The sequence below is a fragment of the Rhipicephalus sanguineus genome, chromosome 5, assembly GCF_013339695.2.
Source record: "Rhipicephalus sanguineus isolate Rsan-2018 chromosome 5, BIME_Rsan_1.4, whole genome shotgun sequence".
In the NCBI taxonomy this organism is placed as follows: domain Eukaryota; kingdom Metazoa; phylum Arthropoda; class Arachnida; order Ixodida; family Ixodidae; genus Rhipicephalus; species Rhipicephalus sanguineus.
The window spans coordinates 77,855,689-77,877,360 of record NC_051180.1 but is presented as its reverse complement, the minus strand read 5'-3'; the positions used below and the strand labels follow the sequence as shown (position 1 = coordinate 77,877,360).

General features: G+C 45.9%; 2 protein-coding genes and 1 non-coding gene across 3 annotated transcripts; all 3 read left to right on the top strand.

Annotated features, from left to right (window-relative positions):
* The first annotated feature begins 209 nt into the window (after positions 1-209).
* Positions 210-5,354, top strand: LOC119393807 (alpha-tocopherol transfer protein-like). The gene is made up of 5 exons (XM_037660973.2): positions 210-561; positions 1,275-1,514; positions 3,446-3,639; positions 4,009-4,119; positions 5,098-5,354. The coding sequence occupies exons 1-5, from the start codon at positions 405-407 to the stop codon at positions 5,326-5,328; spliced, it is 933 nt and encodes a 310-aa protein (XP_037516901.1). The 5' UTR covers positions 210-404; the 3' UTR covers positions 5,329-5,354.
* A 7,900-nt stretch (positions 5,355-13,254) lies between these two features.
* Positions 13,255-13,327, top strand: Trnav-cac (transfer RNA valine (anticodon CAC)). The gene has a single exon. It is a non-coding gene; the product is annotated as a tRNA-Val (tRNA).
* A 624-nt stretch (positions 13,328-13,951) lies between these two features.
* Positions 13,952-20,029, top strand: LOC119393806 (alpha-tocopherol transfer protein-like). Its single transcript, XM_037660972.2, has 5 exons — positions 13,952-14,108; positions 16,783-17,022; positions 18,016-18,209; positions 18,769-18,879; positions 19,766-20,029. Exons 1-5 carry the CDS (start codon positions 13,952-13,954, stop codon positions 19,994-19,996), a joined length of 933 nt encoding a protein of 310 aa, XP_037516900.2. The 3' UTR covers positions 19,997-20,029.
* The last annotated feature ends 1,643 nt before the right edge of the window (positions 20,030-21,672 follow it).

Genomic DNA, 21,672 nt, shown 5'->3' with positions numbered 1-21,672 from the left:
ACCCACAGATCTGCCCTTAAGTGGCCGCTTGCGTGACTAGCCGTCAGTTAGCTTCACCCTCCTCCTTTGTCGTCGTCCGAAACGGCACCAACCGGAGATGAAAACCGCAGCGATGCCAGCGTTTCCTCCTCCAGCAGCGGCAGTGACAGTTTGCTCACGCACGAGCGAAGCAAGCTCGCGTTCAAGGTTGGATTGCCTTTCACTGAACCTGTGGCAACCTGTTTGCGAGGAGTTTACATCAGAACTCGGCCGTTCCGTTTACCCCTCCGCTCCCTTCTGATGTCCACTTTCTCTACACGTGTAAAGGAAGATAGACATCGTCTTTTTCTTTACTGAACCTCTGCGGTGCTTTGCCGGTGCAGTGTTGTCTTTGCGGTTCTTGTCGCGCGGTTGCAATTACGGAGATGGCTGGAGTGTATACGAAGAAACATGTGGAGGACATGTTCGACACGTCGGAAGAAGCGCTTCCGTTCAGGCTTCAACAGATCGCCGAAGATGAGCTCGGGGAGACTCCAGCTCGGAGGAAGGAATCCCTCGCCAAGCTTCTCCAGCTGTTATCGGGTGAGATTAGATACGACATCGTGAATGAAGTCGCGTTTGAGGGCGGCGTAACGCTACGACATTGAGGGAGCCTCATAAGGTGCCACAAGTAGGAAAGTCGTTGCTATCCTAAGTTTTTGCAGTCGTAGAATTCTAAACGAAATTTAGCGGGAGATAACTGCAAGTGATATATGTTCCTTCCTGTCCGAAATCGTATATCGTTGTTTTTGAGGCTTTACAATTAAGTATCATCTCCAAAACTTGTCTTATATGATAATGACCCTCAGGGATGTACCCTAGCAAAATTCCTGTAGGAATCTATCTTCTTGCTGTCATTGATCTTGCGCTGAAAAGAGGAAGCGTTATCGACACGATTGACTGCATTGGCAATTCATTTCTAGGCTTCTAACATTCCGCTATTGAAGTAGACACGCCCTTTCAGCAGCAACCGTAAACGATAATCCGGTCGAAATTTGGTGAAATATCGTGCTGCAGAGCAGTGCATAATTGCTTGAGGCGTATGTAGGTTTGACTCTTGAAAGATTTGCAAGCTTGCTTCATGAGCTCTTTGTGAGACTGCATATGACCGCAGGCGTCCTCGAATGTCATAGGTTGCTTTGAATGGTAAAAAAAGTGCTGGAGAAATTTTGTATTTAAGATGCAACCCTATGATGCAGTTGAGAAGGGATTTTCGGATACTATTAACTCCATAATTTACGCATACTCTATGACAGAGGAGGAGGACCTGAACCCACGGAAAGACGCGCAGTTCCTTTTGCGCTTCCTTCGAGTGCGGAAGTATGACGTGGAGGCGGCCCTGCGCACCGTGAAGAACTATTTCAAGATCCGAAATACCAGCGGACCGGTTTTCCGCGACTTCCTGCCTTCCAAGGTGTCACCAGCTACGAGAAAGCTCATGATGATCATGAAAGAGAAGGACGCTCACGGACGTCGAATCTTCTACTTCAAACCCGGTGGGTACTCCCTTTGAAATCTCTGGTAGGATGTATACACGTGGCACGTTGACAACAACCCCATGACTGGACTTTCCCAATTTCGGTGCTGTCATGTGACTGGACGTTGTGTAGTGTTATTTACAGCATATAAGGTGCTCGTGGAACTGCATTTTATGTGAACTATATAGTGTTATGTGACAGGACTGTATTTTGTGTTGTTTTTCGTGCTGTTATGTGAATGGACTTATATGAACTCTGCCTAGGTGCTCTTTTATGTAACTTTTTTTCATTGCTGCGACTTTCACGTATCCTATCATCTGTGAAAAGGAGTAGCCGGCGCTGTACAAAAGCGCAAACATCCCCTAATGTGTTGCGGGACGAGGGAGTGGTTATTGCTAGGAAAAGAAAAGTGGCGCTATATTCTGTAGCTCATAAGGGAGCACAGCTCAGCTACACAGGGATTGGAGTGAAATAAAGGAATATTGTAGAGTTGTAGAGCTACGTGCTACATCTGGAAACCTATAATGTGAGTTTCAGCTCTTGGACGCCAAAAGCGCAGGACAGTTGCATCCCTAGACGGAAGGAAACGCAGCTGTGCTAACACTCCATCGATTTCGACGACGTTGAGGTCTTTAGACAGAAGTTCCAAATACACTCCCAGAGGGCTTTGTAGAAAGCCTTAGTTCAGGGATTTCCTGAGAAGCTTTACCGGGACGCAGCGGCCGACTGAGTGCAGAACATACACTGCTCTCCATTTTTTCAAGTCTTGAGTAATATGCTGGATGAAAAAACATCTAAGAATCAGGAACATTGCAGAGCTGTCAAATTTAATCTTCGCTGTGCGTCACAATCTGTTGCGCATAATTGCTCGTATGTGTCTTATCGCAGGCGATTGTCACGACGGTAAAAATAATCAGACGCAGCGAAGCAAATTACATAGAGCAACACTATTATATCATACGTTACCACAGCATTTACGTCAAGCGACAGTACTCGCTCTATACTGATCCAGTGCACGTAGTTAAGTTATTCAATGGGAAATCAGTTACTAAATTTTCTAGCATGGCATCGTTTCGAATCCGCATGTTGGGTTTTCGAACGGGCAATCGACTGAAATAACGGCTTAGATCTCGCAGAACGGATTGCAACACATGGTCCAGAATCTTGGTAACCTGCGATACTGAAGCACGTGAATACCTGTCCGGTGTATAGGCGGTTGACCACAGTGTAGGCACCACCTGTATAAGCAGTCGCATTATTGGTTGCTGGCAAAAACCGTACAATATATCACATATATTTTTAAAGCAATAATTATAGGTTCCTGAAGAACTTAATAAAAGGTGGGCGCGTCTCTTTAGTGCCCGCTGCGATTTAAACATTAACTATAAGCTAGCTTCGCCGTATTCAGCGGCGTGTGCTTTCGGTACCACAATTAAGTCGGCATGGCGCAGGAAAAAAAGGTGAGGGCAGTGTGTGCACCAGAATGTCGTGGTGGCGTTGCCATCGGGTCGCCTGAGTTTGACTAACCTAACCTAACGTAACCTAGCCACTTCTTATAAGCTTGACACTTCTTAATAAGTAACTTCTCTACATTCCCAACGTCAATAAAGAATATTACAAAAATTCTATACAAAGGAGGCTAGTGCGTCCGAAACGGCACTCTCTCTAATACGGTAGAGCAACACGTATTAGGGCACATGTATCACATGTATTCTGGCGTCAGCGCGGCGCAATACTGAATTTAAGACGTACCAAATTCTGGCGTCAGAGTAGAGCAATACATATTTTAGTTCATACCAGTATCAAAAATTTTTAATACGCCATACATTTGTAATATAGAAATGGTTGTGTAGTGCTATGGCGCTTCATGCAAATCGCAGCATAGGATGGTTTACCTAAGTGAAGTTCGTCGTTGTTTTTCATTCGGTCTCCCACGCGCCACTTTCCAGGTATGTGGATGCTCGACGAATCGTCCTACGTAGATGTGCATCGGGCTATTATGGTGTGCTTGGAACATCTAGCTAAGGACCCGACGACGCAAACGCTAGGTGTCGTGCTACTGTTCGACTACGGTGGCTTCACAGCAGAAAAAGTGCTTGCCATCAATGTGGGTCTGATCAGGAGAGGCTTCGAGTACCTTCAGGTATGCAAGGGCCTTACCTTATTGTTGATTTTACGAGCCTAGAATGGCGCAAATTGACAGTGCTAGAAACATGGGCAAGTGAGCAAAGTGATTTACTTAACTGCATTCCGAAACTAAACCTTCTCTTATTTAAATTATTATTTTAAACATGTGACGAAGATTGACTCAGTTTTCATGTGTAAGCCACTAGGCAGAGAAATACCCATTGCGGACGGAAAGTGAAAATGAGTAAGAAGAGCAACGTCCTAGTATTACCAGTATTACTTTGCTCAACGCAAATTCGTCGAAGCATTTGGTGCTTTGAACCTCTTTTCACGACATAATGAAGAACATTGCTGGAAGCTTGTGCGTTTTCTTTTTTTTTTTCAGGATTGTATGCCTATGCGGCTTAAGGGCATGTACTGCGTGAAGCAAGGCCTAGCTTTCGACACCTTCTTCGCGATCATCCGGCCTTTCTTGAAAGCGAAGCTCGTACAAAGGGTGAGAGACTCAATCGATTCGAAACAGTGAGTGACTCATCATTGACTCTAAAAAGAATACATCCCAGGAACAGAGGAATAGCGAGAAATTGTTGCTTTATGTACTGGTGAAGAGGTCAGAACATGTTGCAGAACATAGGCCCCTTTGTGAACGGCATTTAAAGAAATTCGTACCAAGATGAAAAAAAAAGAAAAAAAGGGGGTGACTGCTATCTATAATCGGACGCAGCATTAGAAGTCCGCGGCATTTCCTTCTCAAAGGCGGATGCACACAAACCTGCACCAATGGGCGTGCACTCCAGACTGACGCCATGAGCCGGACGGGCGCTGACCCCTCCTTCGCAGAACATTGTCGAGTGCATGAGCGGGATTGTTTTATTAGTCGTGGAGGCGATCGGCTGCCGCGCTTCGGTCGTCGGGGCGGGGCTTCTCCGGAGTTCTCAAGTTGTATCCGACTAAAGATCGGTCACCATAGACATTTAGCGGTACGTACGTTTGATTGACTATTAACTGCAATCGTGCGACGTGCATTAAGAAAAAAAAAACAAAAAAAAGAAAACTCGCCATTTAAGTATGCTCAAGGTGTTTTGTGGACGGAAATACCTTGGGATCGAGCCTGTCTTCACAGCTTATCAGCCTAGAAGGCAATACAAGCACTTCTGCGATACCTGAAATCGACTGATTTAAACGCTCGCCTGTGTCTACGCTACATCGTTTCTCTTCCCGCATGTAGGGTAGCAAGCTGGACAACGTCCAGTTCACCTCCCTGCCTTCGCGTCGTTCCTTCTCTCTTTCTCTCTTCCTGTTTGAAGATATTTGAGAGGTATCATAGTAATGTGATAGACGTCATTGTACGCACCTATTGTTATTAGACTGTATTGTATAAGTCTAAACCAGTACTTGAGGTAAGAGTGGCGTTTAACCATCGATGAAATTGCACTGATATAGTATCATGATTGTCTTATTATCTCCGACGCAGTTTATCCTCTACGGGGAAAAGTTCGAGGAACTGCACAAAGAAATTCCAGCCAAGGTACTCCCCGAGGAATACGGTGGTCAGGCGCCACCCGTAGACTTCGTGGGTTTCTGGAACGAACTGGAGGGTTACGACGACGAGTACCAAGAGAACATCAACTATGGTTACACGAGGACAAGCAACGGGGACTTTGCCACGGTGGCCGAGATAGAAAACCAGCTCACGTTTCTGTAAACATTGTATAAAGGTATATACCAGTCAAAGAGATGAAACAACTGTACCTAGAAGAAAAAAAAACAAAAGCAAATAAACAATGTCATACACTTCCCTGCAGCACGTGTTTCTCAGAAAGGAAGCTTCGCAGTAAAAAAAAATAAAAATAAAAAAAAAGATCTTGCCGCAGGATAAAATCCGCTATTATGCCTCTTGGTGCGGTTGCAAAACCACGTGAACGAAGCGGCGGACTAGCCGACCGCAGAGCGAGACCGAATTTATACGTGTATAATAAATGAATACTAGCGATCTTTTGTTTTACAGCGAAAGCTGTTATGAGATCATTTCAACGGCCGTTTTTGGTGGCGTAGTTGTCCGCCGCCGCCGCCGCCGCTGCCGCCGCCGCCGCCGCCGCCGGTGTCCGTAACCACTATCGCTCGAAATAAGAAAAAAAACGAAATAAGAAAAAATTTCCAGGATGGAACGGGGTTCGAACCTGGGTCCTCTGCGTGGGAGCCCAGTGTTGTACCTCAGAGCCATGCCGGTGCTTGGAACTACCTTGCAAAATGACGCTATACAGGCCTCATGTCCAGAAGGAACCACATTAGCATATGTAATTTAGTGTGGTAGAAGAGTGAAATAACAACCGCGCACCACACAACGTGAATTCTGTAACCAGGCGTCACACAATGCGATTTGCGCAACGAGTGGGCTGTTGGATGCTTCCAACCCACTACAAGGGGCTCTGCAATAATTCTTCATCGTCATCAGGCACAACACCAACAAAGTGCGCATGATGCCTTACATGTTTTAGCGGGTACCACGGCTCTCCGTTGAATGACGAAAAATGGCATAGTGGCTGCTGCCCTACTACACAGAAATTATGATTTATAGCGTAGTGGGTTCATCGCAAGTGCACTTGCATTGGTTGCCAAGGAAGCCCATGAGCCCATCATCCATTTCCTCAGGGTCTCAATAAAGTTCTTCCCTCCTCTCTCTGTCTCTCTTTCTCACGTCAATGTATGTTATATTGCATGGTGGGAGAGTTAAATAGCGACCGGGCGTCACACAATGCGAATTACGTAACTGGTGAGCCGTTTAAAGCTTCCAGCCCATTACAAAGAGCTGAGGCACAGTTCTTCATCGTCATCAGTCGTCACGGAAGCATTTCAATTTCACAGAACTTATGATGATTTATAGCGTAGTGGGTTCCTCGCATGTGCACTTGCATTGGTTGCCAAGGAAGCCCATAAGCCCATCATCCATTTCCTCAGGGTCTCAATAAAGTTCTTCCCCCTTCTCTCTGTCTCTCTTTCTCACGTCAATGTATGTTATATTGCATGGTGGGAGAGTTAAATAGCAACCGGGCGTCACACAATGCGAATTACGTAACTGGTGAGCCGTTTAAACCTTCCAACCCATTACGAAGGGCTGAGCCACAATTCTTCATCGCCATCAGTCGTCACGTAAACAAAGTGCACATAATGCCTTACATATGTGTAGCTGGAACCTCGCTTCTGCGCACAATGACGAATAATCGCGTTGTAGGTGCTTCCCATCTTCACAAATATTGTGATTTATGGCGTAGTGGGGACCTTGCTAGTGTACTTGTATTAGTAGCCCCAAGAGAGTTAAGAACGGGCTCTACAAATGCCGCTCTTCCAGCTTTCGCTGTGACTGTGCTGCGCTTTCCGCGCAGGCCTGGCATTTTTTTTGTTTTCCTGCTCACAAAGCTTTGTTCGCTTTGTGTGACACTGTGTTTTTGTGTTAGCGTTCCCAAACATGCAAAATGTGCGTAAATATATATATATATATATATATATATATATATATATATATATATATATATATATATATATATATATATATATATATATATATATATATTGCTACGGTATGAGCCGGGCTGTGGTATGAGCCGGGCATGTGGAGAAGGAAGACGAGGTGGTCTGGTGCGGCCTGAGGACTCCATCTTTACGCCTGATTGCCGTGTCTCATTCTCATCCTGTAAATAAACACAGTCAACCTTCCCTCAACCGTAACAGTTTTGTGGTGGAGGTGCGGGGTAATCAACCGAGCAACACGACTCTGCAAGCGCCCGATCTACGCCGAAGCCGCCGCCTTGCTGGACTGCCCCCGTTACCACTGGCGGTTGAGATGTCTCACGGCGAAGACGAGAACCGGATCCCCGCAGCTGCAGGCCTTGGACCAGTCCCAGCAGCACCGCTAGTGCCAGCTTCGGGCGCGCCTGGTCCCTGGTTGCGTCAGGACATGATAGTGCCTCGCACATTCGGTGGCAAATCTGGCGAGGATGTGGACGACTGGCTCACACACTACAAACGGGTGAGCAAGTACTACCAGTGGGACGCGGCGACACAGCTGTCCAATGTAGTATTCTTCTTGACAGACACAGCGCTCGTCTGGTATGAGAACCACGAGGATGCCCTCACGTCATGGGATCGCTTCGTGTCCGAAATAAGGGAGTGTTTCGGAGATTCCATAGCAAAGAGAAAACAAGCGGAACAAACGCTGCTGCAGAGAGCCCAGATCCCGGGAGAGACGTGCACGACCTATATCGAGGCTATCTTGAAGCTCTGCAAGATCGTCAACCCTTCCATGCCAGAGGAGGACAAAGTTGGCCACCTACTGAAGGGCATTGCCGAGGATGTATACCAGTTCCTCATCGGCAAAGAGAGCCTTGGCACAGTAACCGACGTCATACGCCATTGTCGCACATTCGAGACCCTCAAGATGCGGCGTATCACTCCCAAGTTCGGTCGCCTACCGAATGTAACCACCGTTGCGAGTGTTGACGAACACACGCCATTTGATCTCGCGTCGACAATACGTGAGATCGTTCGAGAAGAGCTCACTCGACATGCTTGCCTGACGCCGCACGAAGCTACACCCGTGTTGCATCCCTCTCACCATCACGTGTCAATTGCCGCAGCAGGCGTCGATGACTACAACTGCAGTTCGGGCTCACCACTGAGGCCACAGCGCAATAACTACCCTGTGCCGAGCTATGAACACCGCTTCAGTTACCCCCGCCAGCCGGCCCACACCTATCAAGACCCGATCGAAGATACGTTTGTGCCACCACCACGTCAGCGCAATGGCAATGCTTTCCAGGAGCACAATGTGTACCGCCAATCCCCTGTGTGTTACCGTTGCGGTGTCGCCGGGCATATAGCTCGGTTTTGTCGTCGACAGAGGGAGCCGACCTCACGGTATGATTCCCCATCAGCGTTTCCTCCAGCGGCCACTGGTCACAACAGCGGTCATCGGTCCGCCTATTTCAGGAGTACCTCACGCCGACAGAATCACCGTAGCAGTTCTGCCGCTTCCGACCGTAGTTTGACGCCTCCGTCTGGCCGAATGCATCGCTCGCCTTCACCGGGACGACGACTGCCATCTCCGCCGCCGCCGGGAAACTAGCCGGCGCGGCCGATGGAGGTCAGGTCGCACAACAGGATTTGCCTCAGATGCCTCCGCCAGTTATGATGTCCAAGAACAAGATACGTGTGTTAATAGATGGTTTTTGTGCAAGTGCTTTGGTGGACACTGGTGCCGCAATCTCAGTTATGAGTAGTTCTTTCAAAAATCGCATTGGCCGCAAGGTTATGTTTTCTTGGGGCGAATCGACAAGATTTCGTGGTGTTGGTGGGGAAGTGCTTCATCCTGTCGGTGTTTGTGCTGTTAACGTCTTATTGGCAGGAAAGGTGTTCCCAACGGAGTTTCTGGTGCTGCAGCGTTGCACCCACGATGTTATTCTCGGCATAGACTTCCTCCAAGGGTGTGGCGCTTTCGTCGACTGTGGAACTGGTGAACTTTCCGTCAGCGGTGAAATTGTTCCTGCACTCGTCGATGAGTCGCAGCCCGCGGAGGACGCTCTGATTATTTCCGATGAACAGACAGTGCCACCGTGGTCAATGAGGTCAGTTGCGGTATTCGCTCCAGTATCTGCCACATCCTTTGACGCCGCCGTTGAGCCTGCCATCGCTCAATGTGCCAAGAAAGGCATATTAGTGCCTCGTTGTGTTGTATCGGTTGATGCCGGAGCAACCTTCCTGTGGGCACTGAACTGTTCGCCGATGCCGGTTGTGCTCCCTCGAGGAATGAAGCTCGGCGTGTTCGATGATTCCACTAAAGATTCTATTGCTGTCATTAACAACTATGAAAGCGAAAAAAGTACAGTCACTTGCGAGCGCAGTTGTTCTTACGAGTCGCAGATTGTAGGCATGATTAGCACCACTTTACGGTCACACGAACAGCAGACATTACTCCGCCTGTTGGGAAGACATGCTTCTGTGTTTGACTTTTGCCAAGAGGAGAAGCCGCGACCTCTACCCTGTTCTCGCGCTCAGCACAGGATTGATACCAGCACTGCTCATCCGATCCGGCAGAAACCTTACCGAGTGTCGTCATCAGAGCGCAAAGTTATCGCCGACCAGGTTCAGGAAATGCTGCAAAAGGGTGTCATCGAAGAGTCGTGTAGCCCGTGGGCAGCACCGGTCATCTTGGTTAAAAAGAAAGACGGTTCCTGGCGGTTTTGCGTTGATTACAGACGACTCAACGCCCTCACCAAAAAGGACGTATATCCGCTGCCTCGGATTGACGATGTGATTGACTGCTTGCACTCGGCTTCGTACTTTTCTTCAGTAGACCTACGATCAGGATATTGGCAGATACCTATGCACCCTTCAGACAAGGAGAAGACCGCATTCGTGACGCCTGATGGACTATACCAATTTAATGTGATGCCGTTCGGGCTTTGCAACGCCCCCGCTACCTTTGAAAGATTTATGGACTCTATCCTTCGTGGTCTTAAATGGGAGGTGTGTTTATGCTACCTGGACGACGTCGTCATTTTTGGGCGTACCTTCGAAGAGCATAACGCCCGTTTGAGCCTTGTGTTAGACTGTGTCGGTAAGGCTGGCTTGATTTTGAACTCTAAGAAGTGCCGATTTGGTGAACGACAAGCATTAGTTCTCGGTCACCTGGTTGACAAAGATGGAGTCCTCAGGCCGCACCAGACCACCTCGTCTTCCTTCTCCACATGCCCGGCTCATACCACAGCCCGGCTCATACCGTAGCAAACGGCTCAACCGTAACAATATATATATATATATATATATATATATATACCAATAGACGCTGTGATTTTGTTTATTACTTCGTGCGCACTGCTTGTAATGATGATAGCATATTGTTGTACTGCGTTCTCAACGGAGAGCCCTAGGCCTCGCTTCCAAGCTGTAAACTATACACAACAGGGGCCTATGGGTTGTGACTATGGGTTGTGTCTTTCTCAGGGCGAAGAAACATAAAGGGCATTTGAAGGTTATTCCCAGGTGTCGTCGCAATGCCATTCGGCCTCACTGACTGAGATTTAACAGTGTTTCCTTTATCTTGCGTAAAAATTAACATAATCACTGGTAGGAAATGGTTCCTCGGTCATGAACGTCCAGAAGGAGCAACCGCTCAATCGCTTTACTTGATGAGCGGCGCCACGCAATGTCCAAGGTTATTCCAGATCTCATTTCTAACGGTGCTGTTCTAACAGATACAGCAGACATTATCTTGCAATTCGAAAGGTACTACAAGGTGTTGTTTAGTGCTCTTCCTGATGACCATGGTGGCGAAAACAAAACAAATTTTGTTTCTCTGTTAAGCCCATTGAGCGAAGATGATTGCGCAATCATTAGTAGTCCCATCACGTTAGAGGAAATTAAGCAGGCCATTGAGCAACTACCTTTGTCAAAAACACCTGGCCCTGATGGGATTCCTGCTGAATTTTACAAATCATTCAAAAAAACTCTCAGTACTATTCTGCTGGATATATTTAGACAAAGTTACGTCATGAAGACTCTCCCGCATTCTTTTTGCAAAAGCCATACTGTTCTCATTCCAAAAAGTTCTGAAAAGGAAAAACTTCGTTCTGTTGAAGGCTACAGGCCAATAGCGTTGACAAATGTTGACTACAAAATTTTTGCTAAGATATTATCAAATCGGTTACAGTTTGTGATGTCAATACTTATTGGTTCTCATCAGACATGTGGAATTAGGGGTCGCTCCATACAAACAAATATTCACATCGCTCGAACACTTCTTCAGTATTGCTACAGTTGTCAAGGACAGCTTGCTATGCTACAGGTAGACCTTGCCAAAGATTTTGACCGTGTTAGTCATTCCTTTCTGTTTTCCCTTCTGCAACATGCAAATGTTGGCTCTGTTCTGCTGGAAGGCGTTAAACTTTGTTACAATGACTGTTCAACGCGACTAATTATTAATGGCCATCTGTCAAAACCGGTATCTATTTGCTCTTCTGTAAAGCAAGGCTGCCCAATGTCCCTACTGCTGTTCGCACTTTATCTTGAACCGCTATGCCTGAGCATAATACGATCGAATAGTATTCGCGGCTTCAATATATTAGGCAATGAAGTTAAGGTATTGGCTTATGCAGATGACGTAGCTTTCTTTTGCTCAGACAAACGAAGTATTGAGAATGTGGTATCTACAATAAGTAAATTCGGCATTGTATCAGGTGCTCGTTTAAACACATCTAAAAGTTTAGGATTATGGTTTGGATCATGGGGTAGTACGCCGGAGAAGTTCGCAGGAATTAATTGGACTCGTATTCCACCAAAGTACCTCGGTGTGCCGCTAGATGCGTACAGATTCAGCGCACGATACTGGAAAGAACGTGTTCCTAAGCTTGAACGACAGGCCCAGACTTACGTTCCACATCGCCTTTCCATCTTTGGGAGAGCTAAAGCTTGCAATACATTTTTAGCCACAAAGCTATACTATGTATTGCAACTTATTCATTGCGCTCGATCTTACATACAGCGCTTTCATCGGACTTTCGCAACTTTCGTGTGGTCTTCGACGTTTGAACCAATGAGACGGGACAACCTATTCAGGCCAGTTAAGGAGGGAGGGCTGGGTTTAGTTCATTTATATCTATGGCAAATTGTTTCACGGTTCTACTTTTTTCGCGACAGTTCGCATCCCATTATTCGATCATTCTTGCAGATTACGTTTGTTAATGCTTTACCTGACTTGATTGTTTCCTCAGATTTCTCTGTACGCCCGTGTTTGTGGGGATTTATGCAGGAAGTTTTCATCGCTACGGTTTCTCAAGGTCCGGTTTTCCATAGAATATCTATACACAGTATCACGCAAGCGACTCTACAAGGATTTGTTATCCATGCTTTTTCCACCTCCACTTTACCGCTCATTATATTCTCACCTTCCAGGACATGATGTACTAAAACGAGTTCGGAAAATGCATCTTTCTCCTGATACAAAAACCTTCTTTTACAAACTCCGTACTGATACACTGCCGGTGAAATCATGGTTGCAGAGGAAAGGTATTTTTGTTTCTTCAGTTAACTGTCGTCTCTGCGATGTACCAGAGACAGTAGAACACTGTTTTATTAGCTGCAAAGATGCCATTCTGTTTTGGGACATCCTTCAACGAACTGTTCAAAAATATTTTAACATTAATTCACATACTATACGTTACCTTCTCCCAACGTCTCTTGATGAAGTGCCCTTTGACATGTTTTTCTTTATGGGACTGCACAGTCTGTGGAAAACGCGCATGCAAGACCGTAATGCAGAACTAACCACTGCTTCAAGTGTGCATTTCATGCCTATGGCTCTCCATCTAAAGGACATTTACGAAGAACTTGACATAAGACCGGACTGGCACCCCATCTTGATGAGGTGTTCATCCTTACCAGCCTCCACGTGTAACAAGCTTTGAAGAGTGACTTTTCCTGCTTCTCTGGACTTGCACAGAATATATGCATGTAAGCTTTTGAATGCTTGTGCAGTGCTTGTGCGATTATTGTCGCTAAGTGAATGCATCACTACGTCATAGCGTTTGTGATAATTTCAAATACGCATTATAATAAATACCATGAAAGAAAAAAAAAAGTTTCCGTGGTGTAGCGGTTATCACGTGCGCCTCACACGCGCAAGGTCCCCGGTTCGATCCCGGGCGGAAACAAGTTTTTTTTTTTGCAGGTATTTATTTTTGTTGCGGTATTGCATACTTTACTTCTCCTGAATGACCGCAAGTTTCTTTTCTTTTTTTTTTAACGGTGCTGTGTTATTGTTTATCGCTACAGTTCGCCCACTTTATAAGTTCTCCGTCGTTTTCTCTTTCCATTGTGTAACCTCGATGACTCAGGATATTGGTATCATTTTGTGAGTAATGTAATTTAAAAAAAAATGTGTGTATATCTGATGACGCACGCACACACACACGCGCACATTTGTCCAGCTGACCTTTGCGCGTGAGCCAGTTTCGAGCTGCAGCTTGCATCCTTCTCTACCCCAATCTATCTTTCTCTCTCTTGTACTGCAATGAAGCGTATGCGGGCATTAGGCCAAGGAAGGGTTTCAAAGACTTTCCCGTTCGTTGCCCTTGGCTGACTTTCAATACGCAACCGGTTTCACAGACGCCTCCGGTGGGGCGTGCCTCCTGCAGCCAGCGTTCGGCTAGACGCTCCTGCCCTCGCTTGTAAACAGCGTCGTCACTTTCGCCCTCCGTCGCACCGGCTGGCGGACGCACCCGTTGAAGGTCGTCCTACCATACTCTCGCGATCCGCGGCATGGTACAGTCTCCGCAATGTCGGGCGTTTACACGAAGAAACACGTGGAGGATGTCATCGACACGTCGGAAGGAGCCTTACCTTACAAACTGCAGAGGATAGCGGAAGAGGAACTAAGCGAGACACCCGTCAAGAGACAGGATGCGCTCTCTAAACTGGCGACACTCCTGTCAGGTGAGGCTTTACGGAAGAAAAATTTCGTTGTACAGTAGTTGACTATGCAGATTGTATGGAAAGGAGGCAATCAGATTAAGTTAAATGATATCAAGTGAAATTTGTTAGCATGCACAAAAGTAAATTCGCTAGACAAATCAAGCACCTTGCGCGCATCCGTCGGCTACGGAGAGCGCAAAGCGTTGTTTCAAAACTCTGTTATAAAATGACATCGACACCGGTTCTGCACAACCTACGAGAGAACAGGTTCCTAAATAACTTCAGTTAATTTAATCAACCACTGTGAAGCATAATTTTATTATCTCCTTCCTATAACACTACCATGATTCTGTGCAAGAACGCCTATCTACAAGTCGGCCAAGGTGGTACGATGGTACGATGGTTACGGTGCTCGGCTGCCGATCCGCATGTCGCGGTCGCACTTCGATGGAGGCGAAATGCTAGAGGCCCGTGTACTGTGCGATGTCGGTGCACGTTAAAGGAGTACTGACACGATTTTGAGACATCGCAAGAGGGACATTTTTCATTTCCTCGGTATGCAGCGTCAACGCTGTCCACACACCGGATTCACAGAACACGTGTAAAATATTTTAATTTGAGTTTGAAGTTCTCGTCGCTGAGTATCTGCAAGCCAGCCCCACTGCAACGGACATTATCCCGACGAGTCAAGACAGTTCCCCGAGTTAGCGAGTTCTGCGTCCTGCATGCAGTGCATGCAGCCTAAATCGTAGAAATCACTGTCAGGGTCACTGGACGACAATTCACTCGTCGCTGTTTATGTGCACCACGAGCAGATGACGGATTTGCCGCTAGTACGTCGCGAGTTTCTGTATCCCCGTGACGTCACACTGCTATGAAACGTCACTGAGAAACCGACCCCTCGATATCGAAACCGAAAGTGTCTTTTTAAGGTAGCAGCAATTAAAATATATACGATGCATTCCCAGGCACCACAATAATCGTTTTAGGTTTCTCGACACCAGTATTTTTATTTAGAGCAACAATCCGAAAATTTCTACAATTCGTGTCAGTACTCCTTCAAAGAACCCCAGACGGTCGACATTTACGGAATCTTCCCCTACGGCGTGCCTCATAATCATATCGTGGTTCTGGCACGTAAAGCCCCAGATATTATCATTATTACGCCTGACTACACAAAAGAAAGAAAGAAAAAAAAAGAAAAAGGAAACAGCGAGAAAGGGAGAAATAGAGAGATATATTCAGGATTCGTTGTGCACATGCTTAAACGGCATGATTTACATAAGTCATTTACGTTTCTTTTCAATCGTAATCGGAGCTATACTTTTTTTTGCACAAGCAAATATATTTTGGCACGCCAATCGAATGTAGGGCTGAGAAAAGATGCCCTAATTCAACGAAAACAATGCAGGACGAGTCGCTGGGTTCTGGGATACTGCGCCATAGGTGGATAAAAACTGTATTGAACGAAGGTAACACGTGGGATTCCAGTTGTTTGCGCGACACATCCGAGCTCATGCAGATGACGCTGTTCGGCCTCGGTTTATGACAGCTGCTAGGGGTGGCCTTGAACTACTTACTGTTTCCCCCGCGAGCTCGAGCGTTGTTGCTAGCAGCTTGTGAAAGCCCCCCCCCCCCCCCCATTTCTCTTTTTGAAAGGCGGTGCGTCATACAATTTAATCTCGGTGCTGGCTGAATCAGATACCCATGTGATTGAAAGGCTTGTATACGCGTGCGTTGTTGGACGCGCCACGCACGTGTCTAACTGTAAAAAAATAATTGCGCAAAGTGGAATTCAGTACTTCAATTCCTATAATTTGGAAGTATGGATGATCATATGAAAGAGGAATATGAATGATATTAAATACTCACACGCACGCAAATGCGCGCGCGCGCGCGCGCATGCAAGAACACCCTACGCGAGATAAATATATTGTTTTTAGACGAAACGGCGTTATATTGTTCTGATGGTGCAGCAGAAGGTAAAACGACAAAGGACAGATGCCATCGCAGGTAAAAGACATGAAAACCTGTTAAAATGGTAACTGTGATTGCGCCTAAAATTTCCACGAAAGACTACTTGTTGTAACGTAATAACCTTTTTGTCCTTAAAACACTGCTTATTCACAAGATGACAAGGTGAGCGTATACAATGCATACAGTACCAGAACAGGCATTAAAATGACTGTTTTTCTCATTGCTATTTCAGACACGTATCATATGTGTCATGTGTTCTCTGGTTAATGCATAGAGTGGAACGATATATCCTGGTGCACTTACAAGTGTGCGTGAGACTGTGCGACGTCTCTATCAACATTAATGCCTGCGGAATGGCTCTGACAAAGTGGCGCAGTGGCACAGCAGTGAAAGGAAGGATGAAGTATGAGTTTGTTACTCCATCACTTGGTGTAGAACTAGAGCGCAAAAACCACATGGGTGAAAGAACTCGTGTGTGCACTCAGAATGTCTTAATGTGGCCCTCGTGGATTTCGCTTTGTTATAACTCGCCGAAATGACACCATTATTAGACCGTATTGTTGAACTATAGTTAGTGCGCTTTTAGGGCAACATTCGCCTTGCCAATGGGAACGGATGAAAGAAAAGTGATGCTTAAGAGCGCGCGGTTGTTAAAGTTCCACATTTACGGAGTGACCAGAGGCAAAAGGATCAGTGCCTTCCGCATGAACTTGTGCAGAGGAAGAAGACCTGAATGCGAGAAAGGATGCCCAGTTCCTTCTTCGCTTCCTGCGTGTGCGGAAGTATGACGTGGAAGCTGCCCTGCGTACCATTAGGAACTACTACAGGATCCGCAATACCAGTGGTCCGGTGTTCCAGGACTTCCTGCCTCGTAAGGTGTCCTCCACCACGCGCAGGCTAATGATGGTCATGCCAGATAGAGACGTTCACGGACGTCCCATCTTCCTCTACAAGCCCGGTGGGTGACGTCACAGTAAGGACATTTTAGATGCTGCTGCTAATGCATCGTAGCATGTGTACGTGTCTTTTGGTGGTCACCAAGACGTATCTTGCATAATATTTATTTTCCAATGCAGCCAATGGCAGTCGAACAAAATTTTAAATTTTGCGTGTTTCTTGCCATCTGACTTCTTTACAATAGGTTTGCCTGCGCCATTGTCAACATAGCATGTATTGTGATTTCGGGCGCAAAAGCTTCCAATGAAGTATTTTGTTTGTACTATATGGTATGGAGAAGGACGCGTCACTGTTGAAGGACCTACATGATTCTCGTTAGATGAAATAGATACTAGATTTATTTGAATTAACGTCGCGAAGTGCACATGATTAATGGACGCTGTACAAGACAGCTTGCGAAAGCATGTCGACTTTATACCAGCTGTTGAGACACTGCGGAATCACTTTTAAGATAGAGCGGGACAACTAATTGTAGTCAACTCGAATTCGAGTGGAGCATGCAAACAAGATTCTTTTGTCAACGCGTAAGACGTCTGGAGGTGTAATGTACAAGGCAAAAATATTTGTTCTCCATATTGTGCTTCCAATTTCATAGACGGCGCGGCAACCTTGCGCACCAGATCCGGTGGACTGCAGCTGTGGTTCTCGCAGCAAACTTCTTACTTTTCGTTCTAATAATTTCGTTCTACGACAGCAGCGAGACTATAGTGTTAAGGCATCTGAATCTTGTTTCCAAAATGATACTTATTCCGGGGAAAAAACGAACGCTACCAGTGTTGCAAGGACTGCAGTAGCTACTTAAACCAACACCAACGTTAGCTTTAGCTGATTAACTGGTAGATAGGTTCACTTATTCGTTCGTTTTTTTGTCCTAATACACAAAGTACCAACACTTGCTGCTGCAAAGAAAAAAGAAGAAACACTATTGTATGACGAAATTAGCAATCTGTTTTTGCTTGCATGCTTTAACCTGCTTTTGAATGAACTTTTGTAGGATCTTGGATCCTCGGCGAGACGTCTTACATTGAGATGCACCGGGCCCTCATGCTTTGCTTGGAATACTTGGCCAATGACCCGGCGACTCAAACACTGGGCATGGTGATCCTGTTCGACTACGCTGGTTTTACGCCAGAGAAGTTGCTGGCATTCAACATGGGACTCATAAGAAGAGGCGTCGAATACTTGCAAGTACATGACATTGTGCCATTATACTGTCATTAGCTCCACTTAGCATCAGCTTCGCCTCACGTAGCTGTAGTGATGAGTGCAGAAGAGAATTTTTACAATAACACCTGTGTATGTGTAGGCCATAATTTCACCCTCCTCTGTGCGGAATAGAAAGGTACCTAATGTTTTGGCTGTGTAAATGCTGTACAATACGTTGGCCTAGCTGCACAGATTATTTTATATGATCCAGTACTCGTAGGAGCAGCGTTAAAGCTGGATCATGGATATAGATCATGAACGCTCGATCTTGCCGAGCTACAATAAGAAAAGTCCTTCCCAGACGCAGGGAACTAAATCGAGTGTCAGACTTCTGGTGCTCGAGGGAGCGGAGGACAGTGTACAGGTCCACATTTCAAGGGATCTCCCCCCCCCCTCTCTCTCTTTTCCGCGCTCTTCCCTAGGGTTACCTCTGAGGTTCGTGGCCGCTATGTCACACTTTTTCTCATTTATATGGATGTGTTACAGTTATTACAAGGTAAACAAGTATTTACCGTGCTTTTCACTTAATATTTTTTTTTAGGACTGCATGCCAATGCGCCTGGAAGCTGTACACACAGTAAGACAAGGTGTAGCGTTCGATATGTTTTTCACGCTCATCAAGCCATTCCTGAAGTCCAAACTTGTTCAAAGGGTGAGTTATTCATGAACCGTTGAAAGCCATTTTGTTAGATATCGGAAATAACTAAAAATGAATGAAAAGTTATGCGTGGTAAATCATGAAAAATCCTGCATTTAGAAGGCGTGTTTCACCAAACGGTGACTGTGCACGCTCGAATGTCTGGCGTAACAGGGCTACGAGTAAAAAAAGAAAAGAAAAGCAAAGAGGCCATATGTAATAGAGGCCTCCATTTCTTTTCTGGGTAATGATCCTAGTTAAACAAGTGAGGGAGGCACAACAATTGTGGTTTTAGGAAAGTCTTTACAATTAATTGTATAGCAGCGTAGTGGGACCCATCATGTGAAAGTGCATTGAAATCGCTTTCCAAATTATTTGTAGCAGGATGCACAGCTGGGTGAGTTGGTGGTCATACATGGTGAAAAGGTACATTTCTGCACCGTAAAGCGATATCGAGGCGTCACTTACACAGCTATTACCTTTCGTTTTGATGATAAAAGCTTCCAAAACTTCCCGAGCACAAGTGTTCTTGCTGCGCCCCAGTATCTTAACCTGATGAAATGGTGCCTCACATCCACAGGCTGTGCAGTGAGCGGACAAATGAGATATTTCATTATTTTTGGCAAAGAGCTGGTGACACCAGCTGGGACAGACAGCTGGTTCAGATGGCCTGTTTAAGTGACGCTCTGCGATCAATAAACACAGTTGGTAGTTTGCGCTCGATCTGTTCGTGTGTCTTCTTTGTGGCGCGTTTATTGAAGATGTCCGGCGATATTGGGCAGGGTGGGGCCACAAGCACCTCGGCCTAGGTGACGGCTTCGATCTAAGAAAATAAAGCTTTACAGACGTGTCGTTAATAAGGCTATATTTGTGTCGAATTGCATCCCGGCTTGCTGCGCAGTTTCGTCTGTACGGCGAAAAGTTCGAAGACCTGTACAAGGAGATACCACCGAGCGTTCTACCCGAAGAGTACGGCGGCCAAGCTCCACCTCCAGACTTCGACGGCTTCTGGGGAGAACTGGAGGGATGCGAGGACGAGTACCGAGAGAACAGCAGCTACGGGTACGTCAGGAGGCAGGACGATAACTTCGCCACGGACGCAGAGATTGAAGACGAAGTCACGTTCTTGTAAATAACAGTAATAAAACATGAGGATGACCGTATACGGAAGATAACACATCGTTCAAGTGCACTTGTTTATTAGCGCTAGTCGCGCGTCTGTAGATGGTTACATCGTGAAATGCTGCAGAAGTGATATCAAGTGCAACTCAAATCATGACTAAACGACATCTATTGCGCAGAATCCTGTTGTAAAATATACAATTGCCGGAGTTCTACGCGCCAAAACCACGGTATTACCATGAGGCACGGCTCACTGGGGGACTCCAGATTAGCTTCAACCACCTGGGGCTCTTAAAGGGACACTAAAGAGCAAAGCGACTTTTCAATATTAGTAAAGGACTCTTTCACAATACTAAAAAAACCACGCTTGCGGCGACAAGACGCTTAATTAGCGAGAAAACTCGCAAAAACAAAACGTGGGTGGCGGCGCCGCCTTGAAGTTTCTGCACTATTCGCCGTGACGTCACTTGTTTTGACAGCGCCTACTAGGGACTACGTAGTTCCATATCGGTAAAAATGAAGCCCATTGTCCTCTGAGGGGGCAGTAGACTTAACATACCAAGTTTGGGGTTACCTTGTTGAGCCAAAGGCGCCAAAATACGATAAATACACTTTGAAATCCGTGACGTCACGCGGCAAGATTTCGGCGCGAAATTTAAAGATGAAATATTGAGCTTGATTTTCTCTTCTATTAATAAACCTATGATGGCGAAATTAACGACATTAGAGTTCTCAGAGCACAATTTATCGATCTAAACCAATTCATTGTTTCTCTTTAGTGTCCCTTTAACGTGCGTCTAACTTCAAGCAGACTGGTGTTCCTTGCATATTTTATTTATTTATTTGACAGTACCTTACATGGCCACGTGGGCATTGCATACGCAAAAGGTATAAACCAATTTACACGAAGTAAGCAAAACAGATATGCAAGAATAAAGCAAGTAAAAGGAAGAAGTAGTACAATAAAAATGCTATAAAAGGTCGATGATACAGGAACCAGGCACAAAAGGTAACATCAAAAGTGAAATACAAGTAACATATAATAATTTTGTGTACAATAAAATACATCGACAAATACATGCGATACCAGCGGAGCTTATAGGATCGAAAAATCGATACTCAAAGTTTGCGCCGCACAGTTTGTTTGAGGGGCGAAGCTCCTCTTAGTCTAACCTTGTCACGTCTCCGTTGTCCGGCGTAACCACCTTTGCAAACTGCCTACTACTTCGTCTTTGCAAATATCCCACTACGACCCATTACCGATCATTTGCAAACTGCCCACTACTTCGTCCTTGCAAACATCCCACTACGATCCATCACTTCACCGACCATAAAGCCGTTATAATGAAGGGGGAACGGAAGCCACGTCTAGCTACCACTTACGATTAATAAAGTTTCTTGTATAAATATATACAGTGTTTGTCGCGTCTTTGATGATGTACTGGGCTATGGCTTTGATTACTGCTGGGCGAAACCATTGAAGATTTCACGGTGTAACCATGATTGCTTCAGGAGCTTGGCCCAAGCTCTTCATCATTCACCCGTGGATATGCTGTGAATTTTTAACAAGGAAATATAGTGCAGCTTGTTGCCTGGTTGTTGGTAACAACTTTATTGATAGTCCTGCAGAGCTTTCGCCGACCGGGGCCTAGGTCTCCCAGGTGGGGACGTCGAGGCCTTGCCTCA

Bases quoted from the DNA above. Each gene is read 5' to 3' on its own strand.
- LOC119393807 (XM_037660973.2), top strand. From the start codon at position 405: ATGGCTGGAGTGTATACGAAGAAACATGTGGAGGACATGTTCGACACG. The intron at 1,515-3,445 runs GTGGGTACTCCC...GCCACTTTCCAG, and splicing joins AATCTTCTACTTCAAACCCG to GTATGTGGATGCTCGACGAA. The intron at 3,640-4,008 runs GTATGCAAGGGC...TTTTTTTTTCAG, and splicing joins GAGGCTTCGAGTACCTTCAG to GATTGTATGCCTATGCGGCT.
- LOC119393806 (XM_037660972.2), top strand. From the start codon at position 13,952: ATGTCGGGCGTTTACACGAAGAAACACGTGGAGGATGTCATCGACACG. The intron at 14,109-16,782 runs GTGAGGCTTTAC...GAACTTGTGCAG, and splicing joins ACTGGCGACACTCCTGTCAG to AGGAAGAAGACCTGAATGCG. The intron at 17,023-18,015 runs GTGGGTGACGTC...GAACTTTTGTAG, and splicing joins CATCTTCCTCTACAAGCCCG to GATCTTGGATCCTCGGCGAG.